General features: G+C 35.4%; 2 protein-coding genes and 1 pseudogene across 3 annotated transcripts; 2 read left to right on the plus strand and 1 right to left on the minus strand.

The window, feature by feature from the left end:
- The first annotated feature begins 6 nt into the window (after nucleotides 1-6).
- On the plus strand, nucleotides 7-6154 carry LOC102520710 (prorelaxin-like). 2 transcript variants are annotated; one of them, XM_006173773.3, is made up of 2 exons: nucleotides 7-518; nucleotides 5791-6154. In XM_006173773.3, the coding sequence occupies exons 1-2, from the start codon at nucleotides 257-259 to the stop codon at nucleotides 6126-6128; spliced, it is 600 nt and encodes a 199-aa protein (XP_006173835.1). In that variant the 5' UTR covers nucleotides 7-256; the 3' UTR covers nucleotides 6129-6154. The 2 variants fall into 2 exon arrangements, with proteins under 2 accessions (XP_006173835.1, XP_032333626.1); XM_032477735.1 differs by lacking the exon at nucleotides 7-518 and adding an exon at nucleotides 701-830.
- Nucleotides 6155-9571: 3417 nt separating this feature from the next.
- Nucleotides 9572-17164, plus strand: INSL6 (insulin like 6). Its single transcript, XM_006173772.3, has 2 exons — nucleotides 9572-10453; nucleotides 16734-17164. Exons 1-2 carry the CDS (start codon nucleotides 10171-10173, stop codon nucleotides 17093-17095), a joined length of 645 nt encoding a protein of 214 aa, XP_006173834.1. The 5' UTR covers nucleotides 9572-10170; the 3' UTR covers nucleotides 17096-17164.
- A 5534-nt stretch (nucleotides 17165-22698) lies between these two features.
- LOC102522074 lies at nucleotides 22699-24725 on the minus strand (annotated as a pseudogene).

Raw genomic sequence — 24725 nt, forward strand, 5'->3', positions numbered from 1 at the left:
GGGAGGGGTGCACTAGTGCTGGGAAGAGGGTGGGGAGTGCGGAATTCCAAGGAGGTAGGTTGGGAAAGGGGTGGAGCTTGGACCCTTAACTCAAGGTCTAAGTAGTAGCCAGAGGGCTATAAAAACTTGGAGGAGCCAGGCAGGGAAAGCAACCGAAGGTGTGGGATTTGCACACATACGGAGGCCGGTAGGCAACAGCAGCTGCAGTATCTACAGAAAGACTGAAACACCCACAGCAACACAGATCAGGTCCAGGATGCCGCGCCTGCTCTTGTCCCACCTGCTAGGTGTCTGGCTGCTACTGAGCCAACTTCCTAAGGAGACCTCAGGCGAGCGTTCAAACGACTTCGTTAAGGCATGCGGCCGCGAATTAGTCCGCCTCTGGATCGAAATCTGTGGCTCTGTCTCCTGGGGGAGGCCGGCTCCGAGACCGGCTCCGAGACCGGCTCCAAAACCCGCTCTGAGACCCGCTCTGAGCCAGGACAAGAAGCCTCGGCTGAGATCTGGACCGCCAGCAGGTGAGAGCTCCCACCCCGGGTTCCCACTGGTTGCTGTCGGTCTGCCGACCAATCGGAACGGTAGCCCGCCCTACCTCGAGACTTCATTGGCTGCCGCGCTCAGCCCTTAACTCTAAAGCCGGGGCCTCCCTCGTATCTTGGGCTTTTCCCTCGTATCTTGCTTTTTCAGTGAGGATCTCACCAAGGATTGCACCAGAGGGAGGGAGGGAAAGCCCCGAGAACAGAAAATGGTCTCACCTGAGAGGCACTTGTTGCCCTTCACCTCTTGGCAGTCAGGCTGACGGTGTAGGGAGAAGGGGGAACACAGACCAGGTAAGTGTCCAAAGACCGCAGGAGGTGGGGCCTACTCGGAGGGATCCTAGAGACAAGATCCCAGGGCATGACGGCAGGCTTGTTGGCAGCTGGGGCAACTGGACTGGGCATCTCGACTTGGGACGACAGGGGGCAAACAGTGAGGTGTGAGCTGGTTATCCAGTGTATTTGCACACCAAAGAGCACAGGGCACAGACCTCTAATTGGCTCCTGAAGTGGTAAACACGAAGAGACTTAGATTTAATGACTCTCCCCTTCGATTTAAAAACAAACAAACAAACAAACAAACAAACAAACATACAAACCTGGCTGTGACCGATGACATCGAAAACTTCCCCTTTAATTTTATTTTTATTTGTAAGCCTCACCAAAGGGGAGAGCCTAGCTTCTGACTTATTTGAACTGGTTCTTGAAGTTCATTTGTAAGAAAAGGGACTGAAGAGAAAGAAAAGGGCCTGATAGCCTGTAAGGAAAACTAAAGGGGACCAAGAGTCAAGGGAAAGTTTGCCCTTCTGACAAACACAGCTGAAAATCTGATTGATGCTTCTAGCATTTGGAAGGTGCAATGGATTTTCCTTAAAAGCAAGAGCAAGAACTGAGAACTGAGTACAGCTTAAAGCTGGAATTTTGTTTTAAACCCACTTTGTTACTTATAAACCATTTATAAAGATATTGGAAGTTAAGTTTAAATAGCAGGGGAACTTTCACTGGAGGCATAGGCTAGTGTCATGAGTGTAGGAGCTCATATTAAATTCAGAGAAGGCAAGCTCAATTATGAATAAGTGTTTCATATTTTGTAACACATATGCAATTTATGATAAACCAGAACTGTATTTTACAGGCTATATGTATATCCTGTATATAGGTGACACTTGGAAAATTATTGTGAACATTAAGGATATTACTTCCCTTTTATGGGATTTAAAGCACGATTATAAAATTACTTACATTTTGACATCATTGGTCAGAGATTGATTTACTTAATGCAAGTGCTTATATAATTTTTGTATCATATTAATAGATGAGTACTGCAGAGTTTAGGAATTTAGTGATTCAGTGTAGGGAACACCACATTGCATTGCACTCATTGAATTCATTAATTCACTCCTTCTGAAGAAATAACGTGCTCATATGAAACGCTGAGAAGTATACATAAGACAATGAGAAAAATGCAAAGATAGATATTAAAGACTTTGAAAAAATGAGAATTTAATGAGAAAATAAAAATATCTGTATTAAAAGAGGAACTGGAAAGCAATGTTAACATATGGAGATACATGTGTAGATCTCCTGCATTTTCATTTAACATCATACAGTGAGCACTTTCTCACATTGTTATTCTCCAAAAACATAATTTAAAATTTCTTCCTAGTATCCCATATCATAAATCTACCATATATATTTAACCATTCTTAATGGACATTTGGATTGTCTCCAGATTGTTGCTTAAAAATGGTTTTCTGAGTACATTTATACCTATACAGGCATTTAGCCAAATTTGTATTTCTGTAGAAGAGCTTGTGATTTTAAAATATTTTTAAGGACACACTGTAACTGACTATAGCTCAATAAAAATACACTGTCTGTATCGCTGCTCAGTACATAATTTACCTGGAAATAATCTAACAGAATACTGCCTACAAGTGAGGATCAACAGAAATGTTTAAATTATTAGTCAAGAATTATTTTGGAAGTACGTGTCAATAATTTGTGATTCATGAGATTTAAAACCTCTATTGTTAGTTTCCCTTTGTTTTTACATTATTAAATTGTTAGCTCACCATTTTCCCCACAATGTGTGCATAATTATAACACTTACTGCACCCCCTTTTAAAACAAGATAGATATTTTAATTAGAAGAAGTCTATGCTAGTGAGATTTGAGTCTAAAATACAATGATTAACAGGCATTTGTATGAATTCAGGTCAATGAGAATACTATCTTTTAGACTCCAAAAGCTAAAATTGTTGTGGGCTGAAAAATGTTTCAAAACAAATTAAAGAGAATAATTTTAATAAAAGAGGGCAACACAGGCAACAAAAGCAAAATCAGACAAGTGGGGCTATACCAGTCAAAAATTTCTACATAGCAAAGGAAATAATCAATAGTGAAAAGACAATCTATAGAATGGGAGAAAATATTTGCAAAGTATATATCTGCTAGAGGATTAATTTCCAAAATATATCAGGAATGCCCACAACTCAACAGCAATAAAACTTAATAACCTGATTTAAAAATCGGCTGAAGACTTCAACAGACATTTCTCCAAGGAAGACATACAAATGGCCAACAGGTACAAGAAAAAATGCTCCATATCACTAATCATCAGGGAACTGTAAATCAATACACCAGTGAGATATCACTTTAACCTATCAGGATGGCTATAACCAATAAACAAAAGACAAGTGTGGTTGAGGATGTGGAGAAACGGAAACCCATGTGTACTATACTTTTGAGAAAGCAAATCTGTGCAGCCACTATGGAAAACAGTGTGGCGGTTCCTCAAAAAAAAAAAAAAAAAAAAAAAAAAAAAAGATCCAGCAATCCCAATTCTGGGTATTTATCCAATAACAATTGAAATCAGGATCTTGAACAGACATTACTACTCCCATATTCATTGTAGCAACATTCATAATAGCCAAGGGGTGGAAACAACTTAAATATCCATCCACAGATGAATGAAGAAAAAAGAAAAGCAGTGCATGTATACAACTGGCCTAAAAAAAGGAGGAAATCCTAAAATATGCAACAACATGGATGAACCTGGAATACATTATACTGAATGAAAAAGCCTGTCACAGAACGACAAATATTGCTTGATTCCACTTCCAAGTATCTAAAATAGTCAAACTCATAGGAGCAAAGAATAAATGGTGATTATCAGGGACTAGGAGGAGGGAAAAATGGGGAGTTGCTAAGTAACATGTGCAAAACTTTAATTATGCAAACTGAATTAGTTCTAGAAATCTGATGTATAACATTGTACCTACAGAAAATTATGCTATATTGAACACTTAAAATTCTGTTAAAAGAGTAGATCTCATGTTAAATGTTCTTAACAAAATTAAAAAAAAAAAGATACCTGAGATCTCTGACATATTTTTGTGAATTTTTGTGTAACTTTAAAAATATTTCAGAATAAAAGTTTTTCAATTGTAAAAAAAAGAAGTGCCAAAAAACATAACGTATTAATAAATGAGGCAGACACTACAGATGGTTTGCTTGATTCATTAACTAACTGGCTTTAAGACTATGGAGAGTTACTATCAGGTTTTCTCTGCATTCAATAAGGCCCCAGCTAGAGACAGTTTAAGTTAGAGCCAGGAGAGTTTTTTATCAGGAGATTGAATTGAACTTGGGATGTCTTACCCGGGGAAAATGCAAAAACTTCTGACTACCAAAAAGTAGTATAAATTCTCATCTGTCATACCAGTTTAGAACTTGAATGAGAGACAGCATTAGAAGGAAAAACTAAATGCTAGAGTATTGTTTTCTTTCTACTGAAAACTCCAACCGTTGAAGCTTGTTGTTGACTGAAAGGAGAGTAACTGAGATTCTTGCTACAGAACTCACAGAAAATGGACCGGTCCCAGACCATTACTGCCTGGGTGAGGGGGGCATGTTGGTTACCCAGGAATCCTCCTTCCATGCTTACATTTAGATCTCTTAACCTCATTGTTTTCACTATTTCAGGAGAAATGCCTTATTAATAAGTTGGAAAGGACAGTTTTGCTGTCAATGAAGAACAGCAAGAACTGATCCAGGTTACACTATAATTTAAACATCATCTGTGTTTCTGGTGCTATAACTCTCAAAAATGATGTAATAAGGATAGGTAAGGTTAGGAGAGTTTTTTAAGTGCAGGAAACGTTTACTATTTATTTATATCTCCTATTTGGTAGTGCTGGAGACACGAAAAGAGTCAGTGAATGTTCAACTGAACTGAATGGGTATAAATAAGGAAGATGTCAGCTGGTCCCTGAAGGTTCCCAGCCTTCCAACCTTCATTGTTTGCCCATCCTGGGATGCTGCTTAAGAATAGATTCCCTTCTGAAAGAACACACAGAACTTGCATAGTTCCTGATCTACAACACTGGAACAAAAACCATACACAGTACATTAGTCGGGAGACGCACGCCACAACAGATAATAATCTCTCTTAGTCAGTGACTTGTTGGTTAGTGTTCTTCTAACCCATTTCTCTATTTATATATATTTTATTTATTTATTTTTATTGGTGGGGGGAGGTAGTTAAGTTTACTTATTTATTTTTAGAGGCGGTACTGGGGATTGAACCCAGGACCTTTTGTATGCTAAGCATGTGCTCTACCACTTGAGCTATACCCTCCCCCTAACCCATTTTTCTATTTAATGTAAAATACTATTAATTTGTAGTAAGTACTCTGGAGAAGAAAAATTGTTAGACAGATGCATAGGGGAATCAGAGACTGGTATCTCCTGCCAACTATATCAGAGCAGTTGAAAATTCTGCCTTTTTAACTGTATCCTGAAGCAGTAACTTGGCACCATGGACCATGTGATAGTTGAAAATAATTAATATGTTTTTCAAGGGTGACTATCATAACTCAGAACTTGCTTCGTCATGGTAGAAGATTACTCAGCTAAGAAAAATTCATGTGTGTTTTGGATGGTCAAGATGACTTCAAAAGTGTCAGGGAGGGAAAAGTGCTATGATGAATGCATTAAGGGGACATAAGGAGAGAAGACAGAGGGTCCGAGTGGAGTAAAACAGAACCTTGGTAATGTTCTAGTACTTCAGTTTAGTACTGCCCAACTATAATAAATTAAGTTTTTTAGGTACTGGGGCACTTGCTGATTCCATTTTACTGTTTAATTGTATTGAAGCAATGCTTTCCTTTATGTCTATTCAAAATTTTAGAGTTTTCCTGATGTTTCTTAACATGAGTGTTTTTTCTCCTCCCCTTCTTTTTAAACTTAGAAATCATGCCATCCTCCATCACCAAAGATGCAGAAACCTTAACTACGATGTTGGAATTCACCCCTAATTTGCCACAGGAGCTGACGGCCACACTGTCTGAGAGGCAGCCATCGGCAGAGCCACAACAACCTGCTTTAAAGGATTCAAATCTTAATTTCGAAGAATTTAAGAAAATCATTTTTGACAGACAAAATGAGGAAGAAGACGAGAGTCTTTCAGAATTAAAAAACTTAGGCTTAGATAAACATTCCCGAAAAAAGAGACAGTTACAAATGACACTGGGTGAGAGATGTTGTCAAAAAGGTTGTAGCAGAAAAGAAATGGCTACAGCATGCTGAGCTGAAGCCAGCTGCGTATTCCATCTAATGCTCACATTTTTCTCAATGGCACATTCACTGATGCCTCTGTCACCCCACTGATTATCAGAATATGAGAAATCATGTTTAGTGCTTAGATTTCCCATCTGATGTGTAAAAATATGTCGCTTATATTACTGTACTTTCTGCTAATAAATTTTTTATGCTAGATGGTATTTTTGTCTTTTTAAATTCATGACACCATTATGTTACTACTATTTTTTTTAATGCTGCTGGCTTAAAATTACAATAAAATCTTAATCACTTTCGCCACACACAGTAACTCAAAGAAAATTTTAAAAATAGGTAGCTTAGTAAACCATCATGATTTCCATTAGTGAGAATGGATATGTCTGCTTTTGAAATTTGTATCTGATAAATTATAACCTGTCACCCACTCTTTTTTCCCACCTAATGCCCAAATAGTCTTTCACTACTTAATGTCAAGTGAATTATTTTACTAGCAAAAAATAACTTACACAGCACCTAACAAAAGGTATATAAAAAGCACCAAAATGTTTTTGTTGATATTAAGTCTTAGATTGAAAATACAAAGAGTCACAACACTTGAGCTTTTCTGATAAATTTGAAAATTTTTGCGACTTATTGAACTATTACAAAAAATCAAAAGGGACCCTAAATCAATTTAATTTAGTTGGGGCCATATAAACTCAACTATTTTTCAAACTAGGATTCTTATCTTAATTCTACTGTCTAAACCACTAATAAATAAATTATATTTTTAAAGGAGAATATACATATATGGAGAGAGAGAGAGAAGAGAATAAACAATTCACTGTAATACATCACAGAAAAACTGGTTTAGCAGTGGAACATAGTTCATGTTTGCTATTTTAGAATTGACAAACCATTTCTGAAACAAAATAACTGTGAAATGATATGAAACCTTAGCACAGTAAATTAACAAATGTATCACCTTAGTATTTAGCTACTTCCTTTGACTTCCATAATTACACACCATTTTATATTACAGAATGTAACTCTGACTATATATTTACCATTATCAGTGAGTTCCTGGGACACCAGGAATGGGTTTTGTGCATTATGGGAATCTCATGAGGACAAAAGAGAGGGGGAAAAGGGAGGATAAATTATTTGAAAATGCAATGGCCGAACTTCCTAATTTAGATGAAATACAACAATAAATAATCCAAGAAGCGCAACAAACTATAAGTTGGATAAATACAAAGGAAACCAAACAGACACATTAGAATCAAAGCAAAAAACAAAAGACAAAGGCAAGGAAAGAATGTTGAGAGAAGGAAGAGAAAAGCTATTCATCATATACAAAGGCTCCTCAATTACGTTATCAGCTGATTTGTGAGTGACAACCTTGGAGTCCAGAAGGTAGTGGGATGACAAAGTTAAAGTGCTGAAAGATAAAAACTGTCAACCAAGAACTCTATACCTGGAAAACTGTCCTTCAAAAGTAAAAGGAAAAATAAAACTCAGATAAGCCAAAGTTGAGAGAGTTCATTACCACCACATCTGCCCTAAAATAAATGCTAAAGGGAGTCCTTTGGGTTGACATAAAAGTTACATAATATTTTCTGAATGTTTGTGTGCCCCTCAAAATTGGTATGTTGAAATCTTAATGTCCTATGTGATAATATTAGGAGGAAAAGGCTTTGGTAGGTGGTTAGATTAATGTTTTTATAAAAGAGATCCCCTAGAGCTTTCCACTATATGAGGACGCACTGAGAAGTTGATAGTCTGAAACTCAGAAGACAGGCTTGACCAGAACCCAACCATGCTGGCCTCCTGATCTCAGACTTGTGACCTTTGAAACTGTGAGAAAGAAATGTCTGATGCTTGTAAGCCACCCAGTATATGACATTTTGTTATAGCAGACTGAACAGACAGAGACTCTGTACCCGTATCACACAAAATAGACCTCTAGTCAAAAGCTGTTAAAAGTGACAATGAGAACATTATATACTTAGTAAAAGGCTTATTCATTAAGAATATATTATTTATTATAATTACATTAAATTATTACTGAAGAACTTAATACGTGCCAGTCAGTATTCAAGGCAAAGGTAACAAAGTAAACAAAATAAACAAAATTCCCTGCCTGCTTGAAGTTTACATTTTGGTAGGTGGAAACAAAACATATAGAGAAGTAAAATATATAGTATGTTAGTCTGTAATGTATGGTATGAAGAAGTACAAAGCAGAGCAAGGTTGTAGAGACCACAAAGAGAAAGGGAATAGAAATTTGCTGACATTTGACCTATATTGCTTGAGAGGTTTGTGGTTTTTTTGCTTTTAAAAAAAATCTTCCTCTACATATAAGACATATTTTCCTTTCTCACCGGGTTTCTCAGATAAAGCTCTGCGCAACACTCATGGTCACTATAGTATGTACATTAGTCGTTTTTCAAGGAAGCTGATGAAATTGTGCTATTCAAACTGCATCATTCTTTTAAAAAGTCTGACTGCCAGTTAATTTAACAGCAAGCATGGATGTCAGTGGGAAGCAGAGCAAAGCTAAGGAACAGGAAATGGAGAAAAAGACATAGAGGCAGAAAGGAGAAGGAGTAAAATAACGTTGTAAAGGGAAGAGGTGAGACTAGCACTGATAACTATTTGCATCTCTCTGAGGCTTTGCCATCCTGAAGTTGACTACTTTTGAGACGGCCGCTGACTGCCTCCTTGTGGCTGGCAGGACATCCTTCAGTGCTAACATACTTAATACAATTTTATTTAAAATGACAAAGCAACCTGTACCGACTGCGCTGTACTTCCCTACCCTTTTCCTCCTAAGTAAGCAAAATGCTGTGTTTTATTCCTAGAAGGCAAATCCTCTACAGGTCCCTGCTACAACCTCAACTAAAACTGTAGCCAGAATAGACCTGAAAGGGGAGCTGTCAATACCCTGCCATGCATCAGTTGCTCCATGCAGGAAAAGACCCATGCATACATCTCCAAGAATGTGCCTCTATTTGTAATTCAGCAAGAAGAAACCTTTTCTCCGGCCCACATATCCCAGCCAATCGGAGACTGAGCAGCCCAGCCAATGGAAAGACTCCATACTTGGGACTCGCAGGCAGCTTCCTCAGTGTGGTGTTTAGTTATCACACCCTTTCCCAACTTCCCCACCTTTTCCCTATAAGAGACCTGCCCCTTCCTTGTTCTCTGGAGTTGACTATGGTCTGTCATAGTTCATATATCCTAAATTGCATTCCTCTGGTTATTCCTGAATAAACTCACTTTTTCTGGTAAAATAACTGGCTATTATTAAAGTTGACACGAGTTATAATTTAGCAATGGAAAATCCTCTCTATATAAGCTACGACTGAAAGACCCGGATTATTATCCCAGGTACTCTCTGTTCTGGAAATTGAAGCTAAGGCCCATTTCTCCCCGCAGAACTGGTAGTAACTCCCTGAAGAAGTTTTGAATCTGCCTTTAAAACGCACACTCATATTCTAGCACAGTCATGTTTTAACATTTGATTGGCATCTGTGTCAGGCCCTGAGGTATAATGGGACACAACAATAGGCACAGGTACTGCCTTCGTGAAATTTGGGGATTTGGAGAAAGAAGTCAACAAATAAGCGCACTAATAAATGCGAGCAAACCTACCGAGACAAACCCACGAAGAAAATGAAAGGTTTCTCTGAGGAAGCGACGCTCCATGTAACCAGCAGGCTAAAGAGGCGGGAAATGCTTTCCACTAGAGGGAGGCTTTACCCATTAAATGGGGCTGCATATTTCAGTTGATGAGTCTCCCCAGTGAAGATAGCAAGAAAGACGAATCCATCATTTTAAGAACAAACAGCTTGCTACTGAGGTGATCAGAGAGCCTCGGGAAGCAACGGAAGCGCGGGAAGCCCAGGCGGCGCCTCGGCGCGCCTCATCTTGCTGTTCTCGCGAGGTCGGCACGCTAAGATCAGAAGGTCTCCGGGTGCGCACGCGCGGTGGCTGCGCGGAACCGGGCAGAGGGCGGTTAGGGCGCAGGGCGGCCCTGGCTTGGCGGCCCTGGCTTGGGGGCCCAGGGATGCCGCCGCTGCTCAGAATTTGTCTGCTGTGGCTCGGGCTCCTGCTGGTTCGTTTCTCCCGTGAGCTGAACGACATTAGCAGAGCCAGGAAGTTGTGCGGCAGGCACCTGCTAGAAGAAATAGTAAAACTCTGCGGCAATGTTAGTTGGAGCCACTTTGAGGAGGGAAATCCTTTCACACAGCTTCTTCCCCAGGCTATGGAGAAGGTTGAAACTTTCATCCCCGATCGGTTGGAAAGCCCCCAAACCACCTTCCCGGTATGGGGGAGAGGCACAGACACAGGTAAAAATGTTTGCCATTTTAAGAGAACATGCACTTTATTTATAGAGTATTCAGAGTGTAGTATCAGTGAAATTATTGCCCTTTATAGTAATTCAATTGATTTTAGACAAATTTTGCAAAATCAAGATTTGTGAAATTAAGGAAAGGAGTAGACTATCCTCAAGAGAGACCCTAATGTAGATGACTGAAACAAATCAAAACATTGCCTAGCACATTATAAACACTTCTTTTTCTTTTTCTTTTTTTGAGCTATAGTTGCTGTGGATTGGCCTTCCAATGATATGTTGAGTAAAAGTAGTCAGAGTGGATATCCTTGTCTTGTTCCTGATCTTAGAGGAAATGCTTTTGGCTTTTCACCATTGACTATGATGTCAGCTGTGGGCTTGTCGTATGTGGCCTTATTATGTTGAGGCATGTTTCCTCTATGCCCATTTTCTGAAGAGCTTTTATTGTAAATGGATATTGAATTTTGCAGAAGCTTTTTCTGCATCTATTGAGATGATCATTTAGTTTTTATTCTTAAGTTTGTTAATGTGGTGTATCACATTCATTGATTTGCAGACACTGAAAAATCCTTGCATCCCTAGGCTAAATCCCACTTGATCATGGTTTATGATTATTTTAATGTATTGTTGGACTTCGTTTGCTAATATTTTGTTGAAGATTTTTGCATCTATATTCATCAGTGATACTGGCCTATAATTTCCTTTTTTCATGATAACTGTCTAGTTTTGGTGTCAGGGTGATGATGGCCTCATAGAATGAGTTTGGAAGTGTTCCTTCATCTGCAAGTTTTTGGAATAGTTTCAGAAGGATAGGTGTTAACTCTTCTTTCAATGTTTGGTAGAATTCACCTGTGAAGCCATCTGGTCCTGGACTTTTGTTTGTTTTTTTTTAACTTACTTATTTTTAAATTACTGATTTAATTTCAGTGCTGGTAATTGTTCTGTTCATATTTTCTGTTTCTTCCTAGGTCAGAGAGATTATACTGTTCTAAGAATGTTTTTTTTTTTAGGTTATCTGTTTTATTGGCATAAAGTTGTTAGTAGTAGTCTCTTATGATCTCTTATGATCTTATATTTCTGTGGTGTCATTGTAACTTCTTTTTATTCTTATTTTATTGATTTGAGCCCTTTGGCTTTTTTTCTGATGAATCTGGCTAAAAGTTTATCATTTTGTCTTTTCAAAGAACCAGGTTTTAGTTTCATTGATCCTTTCTGTTGTTTGTTTAGTCTCTATTTCATTTATTTCTGCTCTGATCATTAGGATTTCTTTCCTTCCAGTAACTTTGGGTTTTGTTTGCTCTTCCCCCCCACCCCAATTCCTTTAAAGGTGACTTATTGGAGATTTTTCTTGTTTCCTGAGGTAAGCTTGTATTGCTATAAACTTCCCTCTGAGAACTGCTTTTGCTGTGTCCCATAGATTTTGGATTATTGTGTTTTCATTTTTATTTGTCTCTAGGTTTTTTTTTTTTGAGATCCTTTTTAATTTCTTCAGTGATCCATTGGTTATTTAGCAGTATATTGCTTAGCTTCCACATGCTTGTGTTTTTTGCAGGTTTTTTTTTCCTTATAGTTGATTTCTAGTCTCATAGTGTTGTGGTTGGAAAAGATACTTGATATGATTTCAGTTTTCTTAAATTTAGTGAGGCTTGCTTTATGCCCTATCATGTGAACTATCTTGGAGAATATTCTTTGTGCACTTGAAAAGAACTCTGCTGCTTCAGGATGGAATGCTCTGTAAGTATCAAGTCTATCTGGTCTAATGTGTCATTTAAGACTAGTGTTTTCTTACTGATTTTCTGTCTGGATAATCTGTCCATTGATGTAAGTGGTATGTTAAAGTCCCCTGCTGTTATTGTGTTACTGTTAATTTCTCCTTTTATGTCTGTTAAAATTTGCCTTATATATTTAGGTGCTCCTATATTGGGTGCATCTTTGGGTTGATCCCTAGATCATTATGTACTATCCTTTGTCTCTTGTAACAGTCTTTATTTTATAGTCTGTTTTGTCTGATATTATTAAGTATAGCTACTTTGGCTTTCTTTTGATTTACATTTGCATGGAGTACATTTTCTGTCCCCTTTCTTTCAGTCTATGGTGTCTTTAGATCTGAAATGATTTTCTTATAGGCCATATATATGGGTCTTGTTTTTGTATCCATTCAGCCGTGCTTTCTCTTTTGATTGGAGCCTTTAGGCCTTTTACATTTAAGGTAATCATCAATTTGTATATTCTTATTACCATTTTACTAATTATTTGGGTGTTGTTTTTGTAGGCCTTTCCCCCCTCCTTTTCTTCTTTTGCTCTCTTCTGTTATGATTTGATGACTATCTTCAATGTTATGTTTGGATTCCTTTTTCTTTTTTGTATATATATGTTACAGATTTTTTTGTTTGTGGTTACCGTGAGGTTTTTATATAGCAATCTATCTATGTATATATATATGTGTGTGTGTGTGTGTGTGTGTGTATGTATATATATATATATATATATATATATATATATATATATATATATATATATACACATAATTGTTCTAATTTGCTGACCTCTTAATTTCAAATGCATTTTAAAAACTCTGCATTTGTATTCTCTTCCCCTCATGGTTACTGTTTTTGATAAAATATTTTACATCTAATTGTTTTGTGTATCCCTTAACTGCTTATTGTGGATATAGATGATTTTACTACTTTTGCCTTTTAATCTTCCTACTACTAGCTTTGTCAATGGATGATTCCCTACCTTTACTGTATGTTTCCCTTTACTGGTGAGCTTTTTTACTTCATGATTTTGTTTCTAGTTGTGGCCATTTCTTTCTCAACTGGAGAAGTTCCTTTAATGTTTGTTGTAGAGCTGGTTTGATGGTACTGAACTTTTTAGCTTTTGCTTGTCTGTAAAGCTTTTGATCTCTCCATCAAATCTGAATGAGAGCCTTGCTGAGTAGAGTATCCTTGGTTTTAGGTTTTTCTCTTTTATCACTTTAAATATATTGTGCCACTCCCTTCTGGCCTTCAGAATTTGTGCTGAATGATTAGCTGATGGCCTTATGGGAATTCCCTTGTATGTTATTTATTGCCTTTCCCTTGTTGCTTTTAATATTCTCTCTTTCTCTTCAAATTTTGCCATTTTAATTACAATATGCTTGGTGTGTTACTCTTTGGATTAATCCTGCATGGAACTGTCTGTGCTTCCTGGACTTGGTTGACTGTTTCCTTTCCCAGGTTAGGAAAGTTTTCAGCTATTATATCTTCAAATATGTTCTCAGCTCCTTTCTCTCTCCTCTTTCTGGGACCCCTATAATGTGATTACTGCACTTGATGTTGTCCCAGGGATCTTTTAAGCTGTGCTTCTATTTCTTTTCATTCTTTTTTCTTTTTTTCTGTTCATCATCAGTGATTTCCATTAGTCTGCCATCCAGCTCACTGATCTGTTCCTCTGTATCATTTAGTGTACTGTTGACTGTTTCTAGTGCGTTGTTTAAATGTCTAGTGTGTTTTTCACTTCAGTTATTGTATTTTTCATCTCTGTCCTTTAAAAAATTCATTGTTCTTATCTAGTTTGGGAATAAAGATTATAGTAATTTCATAAAATGAGCTGGGTATCTTTTGCACTTTTCCTCTTTCTCTGGAACAACTCGTATATGATTAGAATTTACTGCTCTTGAAAAGTAGGTAGAACCTACCTCTAAAATCATCTATGTCTGTCTTTTTTGGGAGTTAATGACTCTTATATGTTTAATTTCTTTGAATATTGTTGATATGTTTAAGTTTTCTGTGTCTTAAATGTGCCAGTTAAGACATCTTGTAATTTTTTAGGAATTCAACCATTTCATCTTGATTTTTAAATATATAAGCATTCATAGTATTCATTTATAAAAATGACCTCAATTATACTTGTATATGGTTCTTTTCCTAGTGTATTTTGTTCATTTTCATCTTTCTTTTTTCTTGATTAGTCTGGCTAGAGTTCTATTTTATTAATCCTTCAAAAGAACCAACTTTTGTTTTTCTAAACCTTTATATTGTTTTTGTTCTATATGTCATTGATTCCTTTCCTTCTTACTTCTCTGGATTATCGCTGTTGCTTTTTTTTTTTTCAGTTGACTGATTTGGGTATTCATTTTTAACCTTTCTTGTTTCCCAATGAGTACAGCTTGTTTCCCTTTAAATTCCCTCCCCAATTTGACATGTACTTTTCACTATTTCCTAGTTGCCTTCATTCGTAAAAAAATTTCCTTCTTATTGCCTGCATTTTTTTTTTTTTTTTTTTTTTTTTGCTTTATGTGACAGAACATGACACGTCTCATCCAGGAAGTCCTTTCTTCAACCTTCCTAGACAATCGAATTCACTTTTTCCCTTCAGTGTACTCTGTTAATTGTGATACATTTTAATTGATCATATATTTACCTGTCTTAGATGACATTATTTGCTACTGTTTATTTAATAATCTATCCTAAAGTTTTAATATTTCACATTTCAGCTTAGGCATTTATTAAAACGCAATGTTATTACAGAGTGTTCTAGGACTGTAACTGCAAGAGACAGAGGTTCAACTAAATACACTGAAAAAGAAACAGGGATAGTTATTATAAAAACAAGATCTGTAAATGGACCTGGAAAGACTGTGAAAAGCTTAAGGAATCACATCAGTTCTAAAAATCGTATTGCCTCTCTCTCCCTCTGAATGTTTTCTTTTCTAATATATTTCTTTTATAACTTCAGTTTGTCATTACAGGATTCATAGTGTCCTTTCAGTTTTGGTTCTAACTCATGTTGTTTATATTACTTCTTAATTCTAATTTCAAAGAGGGTAAATCTCATTGAACCAACTTATTTTTCACATGGCATGGATTTCTGGCCACTGTAGTAGATAGGTTTGCCTAGGGTCAGGTGCCAACCTTCTGTCTGTTCAACTGTGGATATAGGGTGGAGTCCTGTGTTTCAGAACATGGCTGCCTAAGGGCTAACTCTACAGCAGTGGCTAGAGGCAAATATACCCCAAAAGGGACTGTAGATGGGCAAAGGCAATGATGCAACTTCAACAAGCCTCCAAATAATTACCTTCTGGTGTTATTTTAACTTCCTATCAGTAATACTGAGTAAGAGCAATGTAACAGAAACAATCAGTTCATTGAGTGTATCACCACCTCTCCATTTCTTTATATTTCAGCAAAAATCAAAACGGTGTCTACTAACCACTTATTTTTAAAATGTTCATAAAAAGACAACCCAATTAAAAATGGGCAAAGGATTTGAACAGACATTTCTACAAGGAGGATATAGAATAATCACATAAAAAATGTTCAACATCATTAGTCTTGAAGTCAGTCATGCAAGTCAAAACCACATGGGATACCACTTCAAATCCATTAGAATGACAATATTCAATAAATGGAAAATATCAAGTGTTGGTGAAGATGTGGACCAGTTGGAACCCTAGTATATCAGTGGTGAGATTGTAAAATGGTGCAGCCACTGTGGAAAACAATTTGGTGGTTCCTAAAAAAGTTAAACAAATTTACCATATGATCCAGCAGTTCTACTCCTAGATAGAACTACCCAAGAGAATTGAAAGTATGTTCACATAGTAGTGCTATTCATAATAACCAGAAAGGGGATATATCCCAAATGTCCACCAAGTGATAAATAGGTAAACAAAATGTGATATATCCATACAATGGAAAATTATTCAGCCATAAAATGAATAAAGTACTGGTAGATGCTACAACATGGTTGATCCTTGAAAACATTATGCTAAGTGTAAGAAACCATACACAAATGGCCACATATGGTATGATTTAGGCAAATTCATAGAAATAGAAAGTATATTAGTAGTTGTCAGAGCTGGAGGAAAAGGGAAATGAGAGTGAGTGCTAATGGTTGGCAGTTTCTTTTTATTTTTTTTTGAAATTTTGGATGCCTGGGTGGCAGTTTCTTTTGACAGTGATAGAAATGTTCTGGAATTAGGTAGTGGTGATGTTTGTACACCTTGTGAGTATATTTACTGTACACTTTAAAATGCTGAGTTTTATGGCATGTGAATGATATCTCAAAAAATATTTTTTGCATAAAAATGTGCAAAGATTTTTCTGCCTTTTTATAGAAAAATACTACCTACAGCTATTTTAAAAATATATATATTGCTTTTGAATAACCACTTTACTAGTTAAAATGTGATTGTGTTTTTAAAATTTGTGGACTTTAGTATACAGTATTATGATTAAATTTTCAGCTAAAGGAAGATTTTAATAAAGTAGGATTTTTTTTTCTCTCAACAGTCTCTACTTCTGCCTCTCAGGAAGAAGCAATAAACAATTTGAAGATGCAGTCGCTGGCCGAGTATCAGTACAGAAAGGCCAACTTGCCTTTTAAGACAAGACAGGAGGTATTTTCCTCGTCAGAAGATATCAATTCATATATTCGTGAGATTGTAGATTTTCAGAAGAAAAGTAAAAACAAAATTAAAACCGTAAGCCATTTGTTTTGGGGGAATCATCCCCAAAGAAAACGCAGAGGATACTCAGAAAAATGTTGTCTGAAAGGATGTACAAAAGAAGAACTTAATATTGCATGCCTTCCATATATTGATTATACAAACTTAAAGAAAGAAGCATTGGCATTTGTGACTGAGATATACTAACCATCATAGGAATTATACTAACTTAATAAAAGCTTAATATATTTTACTTTTTATTTTATTTTTTGGTAATTGTCCTTGTAGGTTCTCAGCTGTGAACAATACCTGAATGTACTTTGTAAGGACTTGACAGTACTTTATGGTGGTAATAAGAATCTTAATATTTTCTTTGGTACCCTATTTTTCATGTATTTTCATATTTGAAGATGTTACTGGAGGTAAGAATTACCTGCTTATTCTTGTTATGATTGAAACTCTCTTAAATTTAAATGGATTGTGGAATGATCTGCATTCCATGTGTGACATACAGACTGGTGCCCATGACTTTTTAGGCTCACTGCAGTATGCCAATACATGTGTCCCACCAACTTAAAAATAACCAACTACCACTCCTTGTAGAAGCGCTTATACTGTCATAGTAGGTACACTTTTAAATCTTTGTGTTTTATTATAGTAACTGATAAGTAATTTTTTCAGTTTCTATTGACAACTTAAAGAGAGTTCAGTGACTGTCTTTACGTTGTAAAATCTCTCCAGGATACCCTGTCTTTGCTTTGAAGGTACTGATACAGTGTGAAACTATTCTGGTTTGGTCAGAATAGAGTGCTGACCAAGTTAGCAGTGTTAGCATCATCTGGGAACTTGTTAGAAATGCAGTGCCAGTCTTGTCTGCCTGCCAAGTGTTTAGGTTTTGATAACCTTAACTTACTTAACTTTGTTTAGGCGTGGTAGCTGCTTCCTAAAGTTTTTTTCTGTTACCTTTTTCCTTTTCAGCCTTCTAATACAAGTCAAACTATATTAAATCTTCCATTAAAATACCTGACATGGTTTATTTTCTTAAATGGGCTTGAATGATAAAGCCCCTGACAGTGGTTCAGAAAGTGGTTTTGAATTGGTTTAGGGCAAGGATGGTAGCTTAAGGGTTTTATCTTAAATGGAACCTCCAGATGCTTAGCAGTGGCAGATAACCACTCTCACTACAGGTATGTCTTTCCTTTTCTAGAATTTATATAAATGGAGTTATACAGTACATACTCACATGTCTAGCTAATTTCTCTTAGCATGAGGTTTTTGAAATACATCAGTGTTGTTGCATAAATCAGTAAATTTTTTCCTTTTGATTTTTGCATAGCATTTCATTGTATTTGGAATAAAGCTGCTATGAATGTTCATGTACAGGTTTTAGTGTGGACATGTTTTTATTTCTCTTAGGTAAATATGCAGGAGTGGCAATTCTGTGGCATATGGTAAGTATAAATTTAACTTTGTAAAAAACCAGATCGTTTTCCAAAGTGAGCTCCAGTTGCTCCGTTTCACCAACACAATATTATCATTTTTTTTTTTTTAATTTTAGCTATCCTAATGTGAGTGTTGTGCTATCTCGCTGTGGTTTTAATTTGCATTTTCCTGATGACTGATGATATTGAGCTTCTTTTCATATGCTTATTGGACAGTCATTGAAGATTTTGTAGAAATCTTTGGCCTGTTTTTTAAAGAATTATAAGAGCTCTTCATAAATTCTTGATACAAGTCCTCTGTCAGGTATGAAGATGCAATATGCAAATATTTTCTCTCATTCTGTCTTGCTTTATCATTTCCTTAAGAGACTGTTTAAAAGAGAAGTTTTTAATTTTGGTGAAGTTCACATTATCAATTTTCTCTTATAGTTGGTGATACTTTGCATTTTATGTCTAACAAATCTTTGCTTTTTCCAAGTTAAGGTATTCTCCCAAGTTTTCTTCTAAAAGCGTTATAATTTTATTACAACATTTATGTTAGGTCTGTGATTCATTTGAGTTCATTTTTGTGTATGGTGAAAATAGAGGCCAGTTTTTTCCCCCCAAATGGCTAACCAGTAGTTCCATTACATTTATTGTAGACTGTTATTTTAATCTAGTCATCTTGGCACATCTTAACAAATTCAATTGACATATATATAAGTGGGTTTATTACTGACACTCTGTTCTGTTCTATTAATCTATACATCGGTCTTTATGACAGTATCACACTGTCTTGATTACTATAGCCATACATATTGTCTTGAAATCAGGTACTGTAAGTCCTTCAACCTTTGTCTTCTTTTAAAAATTGTATTGTCTATTTTTGGTCCTTTATTTCCATATAAATTTTAGAACCAGCTTAAGTTTTACCAAATTCTACTGAGATTATGACTGATACTACATCGAATCTACAGATCAATTTGGAGAGAAGTGAGTGTTCTGATGCATGAATATGGTATCTTTTCCATTTTCTGGTCTTAATTTCAGCGTTTTATAGTTTTCAGTGTACAGTTCTTATAAATATCTTGCTAAATGTGTATTTTATTTTTGTTAAGCAGTTTTTAAAATTTTATTTTCTAATTGTTGTTATTATATATAAATAGTAAATTTTCATATTTAGGCCATGTTCCCTACAATTGTAAATTCACTTATTAGGTCTAGTAGCTTTTTTTTTTTCTTTCTGTAGATTGCTTCAAATTTTTTAATGTAAATAGTCGGAACTGTAGATAGAGAAATCTTTTTTTTCCTTCTTTTTCAATATGATGTCTTTTTTTCCCCTTTTGTCTTATTGCATTGCTTAGGCCCTCCAGTACAATGTTGACTAGAGAGTGGATATCCTTGCCTTGTTCCAGTCCCAGAGAGAAAGCATTCATTGTTTCACTATTAAGTATGATTTAGCTTGTTTTTGTAGATGCATTTTATCAAGTTGTAAAAATTCCCTTTTATTCCCAGTTTTCTGAGAGTTTTTGAGTGTTGAATTTTGTTCAGTGCTTTCTCTGCATATGTTCAGATGATTATATGGGTTTTCTCCTTTATTATGTTAATATGGTGAATTTCATTGATTTTTTTGAAGGTTAAACCAACTTTGTGTTCCTCAGATAAGGCTCATCTATTATAAATATAAATATATAAAATTTATGTATTTATATTATATGCAAATATATATTACCCCTGGGTATTTGCTGCTAGTTAAGGGGGGTTTTTATCAGTGCTCATAAGGAATATTGGTGTATAGTCTTTTCTTATGTCTTTGTCTGGTTCTAGTATTAAACTAATGGGGGCCTCATAAAGAAAGTTGGAAAGTGTTGCCTCTTTATTTTCATAGATAATCTGTGTAGGATTGTTATTTCTTAATTGTTTAACAGAATTTGTGAGTGAAGTTATTTTGGCTTCAAGTTTTTAATTATAAATTCAATTTTAAAATATAGTTCTGTTTAAATTTTTTATGTCTTCTTGAGTCTATTTTGGCACTTCTTTTCTTGAAATAAATTAGTTCACTGTGTTTAAGTTCTTAGTCATATTTATTGGCATAAATATGATATTTCCCTCATTATCCTTTAAATGTAAGTTCTATGTGATAACACCTCTTTTATTACTGATTTTGGTAATTTGTCTTTTTCTCTTGATAATTATCTGAGATTTATCAATTTAATTGGTATTTTCAAAGTATCAGCTTTTGCCTTCATTGGTTTTCTCTACTGATTTTCTTTTTTCTATTTTGCTATACTTCTAGGTTTATTATTTCCTCCTCTTTACTTGAGTTTTATTTCCTTTTTGTTTTCTAGTTTCTGAAGGTACTTATTTTAGACTTTTCTTCCTTTTCAACAGAAGAATCTAAAGCTATAAATTTTACTCTAATCACAGCTTCAACTGTTTATGTAGTTCATTTTTATTCATTACCTTCAAAGAAAACATTTTCTGTTCTCTCTGGTAATTTTTCTTTGACCCATAGGTTGTTTTTAAATTCCCTGTGTTTCACAGCATTTACCAGGTAGCTTTCTTCTATTCATTTGTAATTGAATGATGTTGTTGACAGAATGCTATTTTAGTCTTTTAAAATTTATTGAGCATGTTATATGATCCACTATATGCTTCATTGTGATGATTATTCCATGTGTCCTTGATAAGATAACAGTATATTCTGCTGTTGTTTAGTGGAGTATTCTATACATGTTAACTAGTTTAAATTGTGTTGTGTTCAGTGTTCTGTGAGTCTTTACTGATTGATCTGTCTTGTTCTGTCAGACAAAAGTGCTGAAATGTCTGTAATCGTGCATTTGTCTACTTGTCCTTGTAGGTCATTTATTTATGCTTCATATACATAAAAATTGTTACTAGGTGTATGTTGTGTCATCTAATGAATTGTTAGAATATTATATTTCCCTTTATCACTGGTAATATTCCTGATATTAATATAGCCACTCCAACTTTGGTTAGTATTTCCATCGTATATAATTTTTCTACCCTTTTATTCTAACATATTTCATCTTTATATTTAAAATTAACTCCTTGTAAACAGCATTAGTTGGTTCTTGCTTTTTCATTGAGTTTGACAGTATATGCCTTTTATTTGGAATGTTTATGTTATTGATTAGTATAATTATCAGTATGTTCTGGGTTTAAATCTACACTTCTGCTACTTTTTATGTCTCATGTGATCTCTGTTCCTTTTTCTCGAATTCTATTGGGTTGAAATTTTTTTAAATCCTATTTTCTTTCTTCTGTTGGTTACTTACCTATGTATCTTGTTTTTAATGTATATATTCTTTTATTGAAGTTTAGTCAGTTTACAATGTGTCAATTTCTGGTGTACAGCACAATGCCTCAGTCATATAGGAACATATATTCATTTTCATATTCTTTTTCACCATAAGTTACTACAAGTTATTGAATATAGTTCCCTATGCTATACAGTATAAACTTGTTTACCTACTTTATATATAGTAGTTAGTATCTGCATATCTTGAACTCCCAATTTATCCCTTCCCACCCTTTCCCCCATTGGTAATCATAAGTTTGTTTTCTATGTCTGTGAGTCTCTTTCTGTTTTGTAAATAAGTTTGTCTTTTTTTTTTTTTTTTTTAAGATTCCCCGTATAAGTGATACCATATGGTATTTTTCTTTCTCTTTCTGGCTTTCTTCACTTAGAATGACATTCTCCAGGTCCATCCATATTGCTGCAAATTTTCTTGTTTTATATAGCTGAGTAGTGTTCCATTATATAAATATACAACAGCTTCTTTATTTTAATTGTAAATTTTGATATTTAGTGACAGCTGTAGGGTTTACAGTATGCTTGCTTCTTTATTTATCACAGATTGCCTTCAAATACTATTACTTCAGTGCCATTTAAGACCATTTCAATAGTATAATTCAGTTTCCCCCTCCTGTCTTTTCTGTTGTTTTGTATCTTTTACTTCTATATCTACTATAAACCACACATTTTAAATTTTGTTTTCAAGTTATCTTTTCCAATGACTTTTAATGAGATTATTGCTATTGCATACATTTTCCTCAACTGATTTTTACATTAAGCCAGTATCTGCCATGTGGCCACTAAAACTCTGTAGTCCAGTTTAGGCTCTAGTTTCTTAATATCAGACAATCCTGATTGCTTTTGTGAAGTTCTTCTACACTATGAACTCATGATCAGCATGAACTGTAAATATACCTGCTTCAGTGTAAACATTTCTCAGGTCTACTCCATTAAAGCCCTCTGAAAGCTTCATGATTGCTTCTAATTTTATCATGCTTGGTAATGGTACCTCCATGGATTTTCAGTGTATCTAATTTTGCTTATAAATATATATATATATTTCTATTTTATTAACTCCATTGAAGTCCTCTATACCTATCAACTGAAGTACTTTCAGAAAACCAGTATTCATCAGTGGGATCTATTTATTTGTAAAAATGATTCATGGCTGATGATCTCTGACATAAACATTTCTCTGATTAAATGAGTACTTTCACCAATGTACTTGTCTACAGCAGAGCTAGATACAACATTTATGAAACTGAGGTGCAGCTGGCTAACAACAGCTCTTGCTATTACTGTTTTTCCTATACCTGGTGGTTCATACAACAAAGAGCCTGTTAGATATATTACCCCTACACTGGGATAATTCTACATTTGTAAGAGGTAGTTCTGTTACCTCTCTTAATTTGATGATCTGTTCTGATATACCCCAATCTAAGAAAAAGAAATATTACCTGTGTCCTTATGAAACGTGCTGTAAAACAGTGGATCTTGGCAAATGTCACTGTAATCATATCCAAAGCAGCTCCTGTTCCTGGCTTCAGCTTACATTGTGGGTTGTTACTGCCAGCTTGAAAAAGTATCTTGATCCATTTGTAGCTTTAACAATGAATTTTTCTTCAGTTAATTCCTTTAAGTACTCTATCCACAATCATTCCAGATTTTGGTGATTGTAGGGACTTCAGGTCATTTTCAGATTTTTAATACTGATTGGTAAGTTCTTTTAATTATTCCCTTAATTGTTTAAAACAGCTATTAATTTTCTTATGCTCCAGTACCCTTTTTTGTGATAGTCCTGAAGTTCACTATCTCTGTGGTCTGCCGTGATGAGATGCTATCACTCATAGGGGATGCCAAGAATGGCCATGGCCACGGAGGTGGGGGAGAAGTGGGATGAAGGAGGGGAGCAGCACCAGGAGGAGGGTGGATGGCCATGCCCATCCCAATTATCTTTTAAAGAAATCAAAAAGAAACCTATTTTCCCTCATGTTCACCATCTGGTACTCTTTATTCTTTTATTACAGAATCAAGTTAACATGTGGTATAATTTTGTCTAAAGAACTTCCTTTTTTTGTAGTAAGCAAATGATGAATTCTCTCAGCTTTTGATTTTCTGAAAAAGTCTTTATTTTGGAGGATATTCTATGTAAGTCTAAGTTAACAGTTTATATTGTGCCTTGGTGTGGCCTTTATTGTGTTCATTCTGCTTAGGGTTCATGATCTTCAATTTATGGGCTTACTGTTTGGAATTTAGAAAAATTTCAATCATTTTTTGAATAATTTTAAAATTCTTTTATTCTGTGACTCCAATACACAGATGTTATATTGCCTGATAGTATACCACAGGTCAGTGAGGCTCTGTTTTCTATTTTACTTTTTTTTTTTTTCTCTTTGTGCTTCAGTTTACATAGCTTCTATTGTTGGAACTATCATAAGGCTCACCTCATTTGTTTCCCTTCTCTTAGGGATCTGTCTTGCCTATTCAGTGTCTGAATTTAGGTGTTTCATGGTTTGTCTAACTCTAGTTTATAGGAGAGGGGGAAATCTGGTCCAGGTTATTCCATCATAGTCAAAAGCAGAGTCTCACTTTCATTTGTAAGGAAAAATAGTAACCAAGCCAGACATGAGAGTACCAATAAATTACCAGTCTCAGCTGATAATTTCACTTCAAACTTCAGTGAGAAAATGCTCTCCTGTGTCTACTACCTAATCTACAACCTTCCTGTACCCCATTTTACCATTTTCCCTCTACTTATAAATGTGGAAGTATTCCTCATCTGTTAAACTCATTTTTGTCTTGTGTTCTGGATCCCATTAAAAATTTTCCTCCTTTTATAATTCTCTCCCCAATATCATCAGTTTCTCTTTTTCTCTGTAGCCCACCCCACCAGCATATAAACTTCGTGTAATATCTCTCAACTAAAAACCAAAGGTCCTCCCTTCACACCCACATTAACCTATCACTTATTTCCCTGCTCCTCTTCATGGCAAAAATTCTGAAAACAGTAGCCTGTATTTACTGTCTCTACTTCCTTACCAACTTCATAACCATTCCAGTTCAGCAGCTCTCCTCCAGCTATACTGAACTTACCCAT

This window comes from Camelus ferus, chromosome 4 (genome assembly GCF_009834535.1).
Source record: "Camelus ferus isolate YT-003-E chromosome 4, BCGSAC_Cfer_1.0, whole genome shotgun sequence".
Lineage (NCBI taxonomy): Eukaryota > Metazoa > Chordata > Mammalia > Artiodactyla > Camelidae > Camelus > Camelus ferus.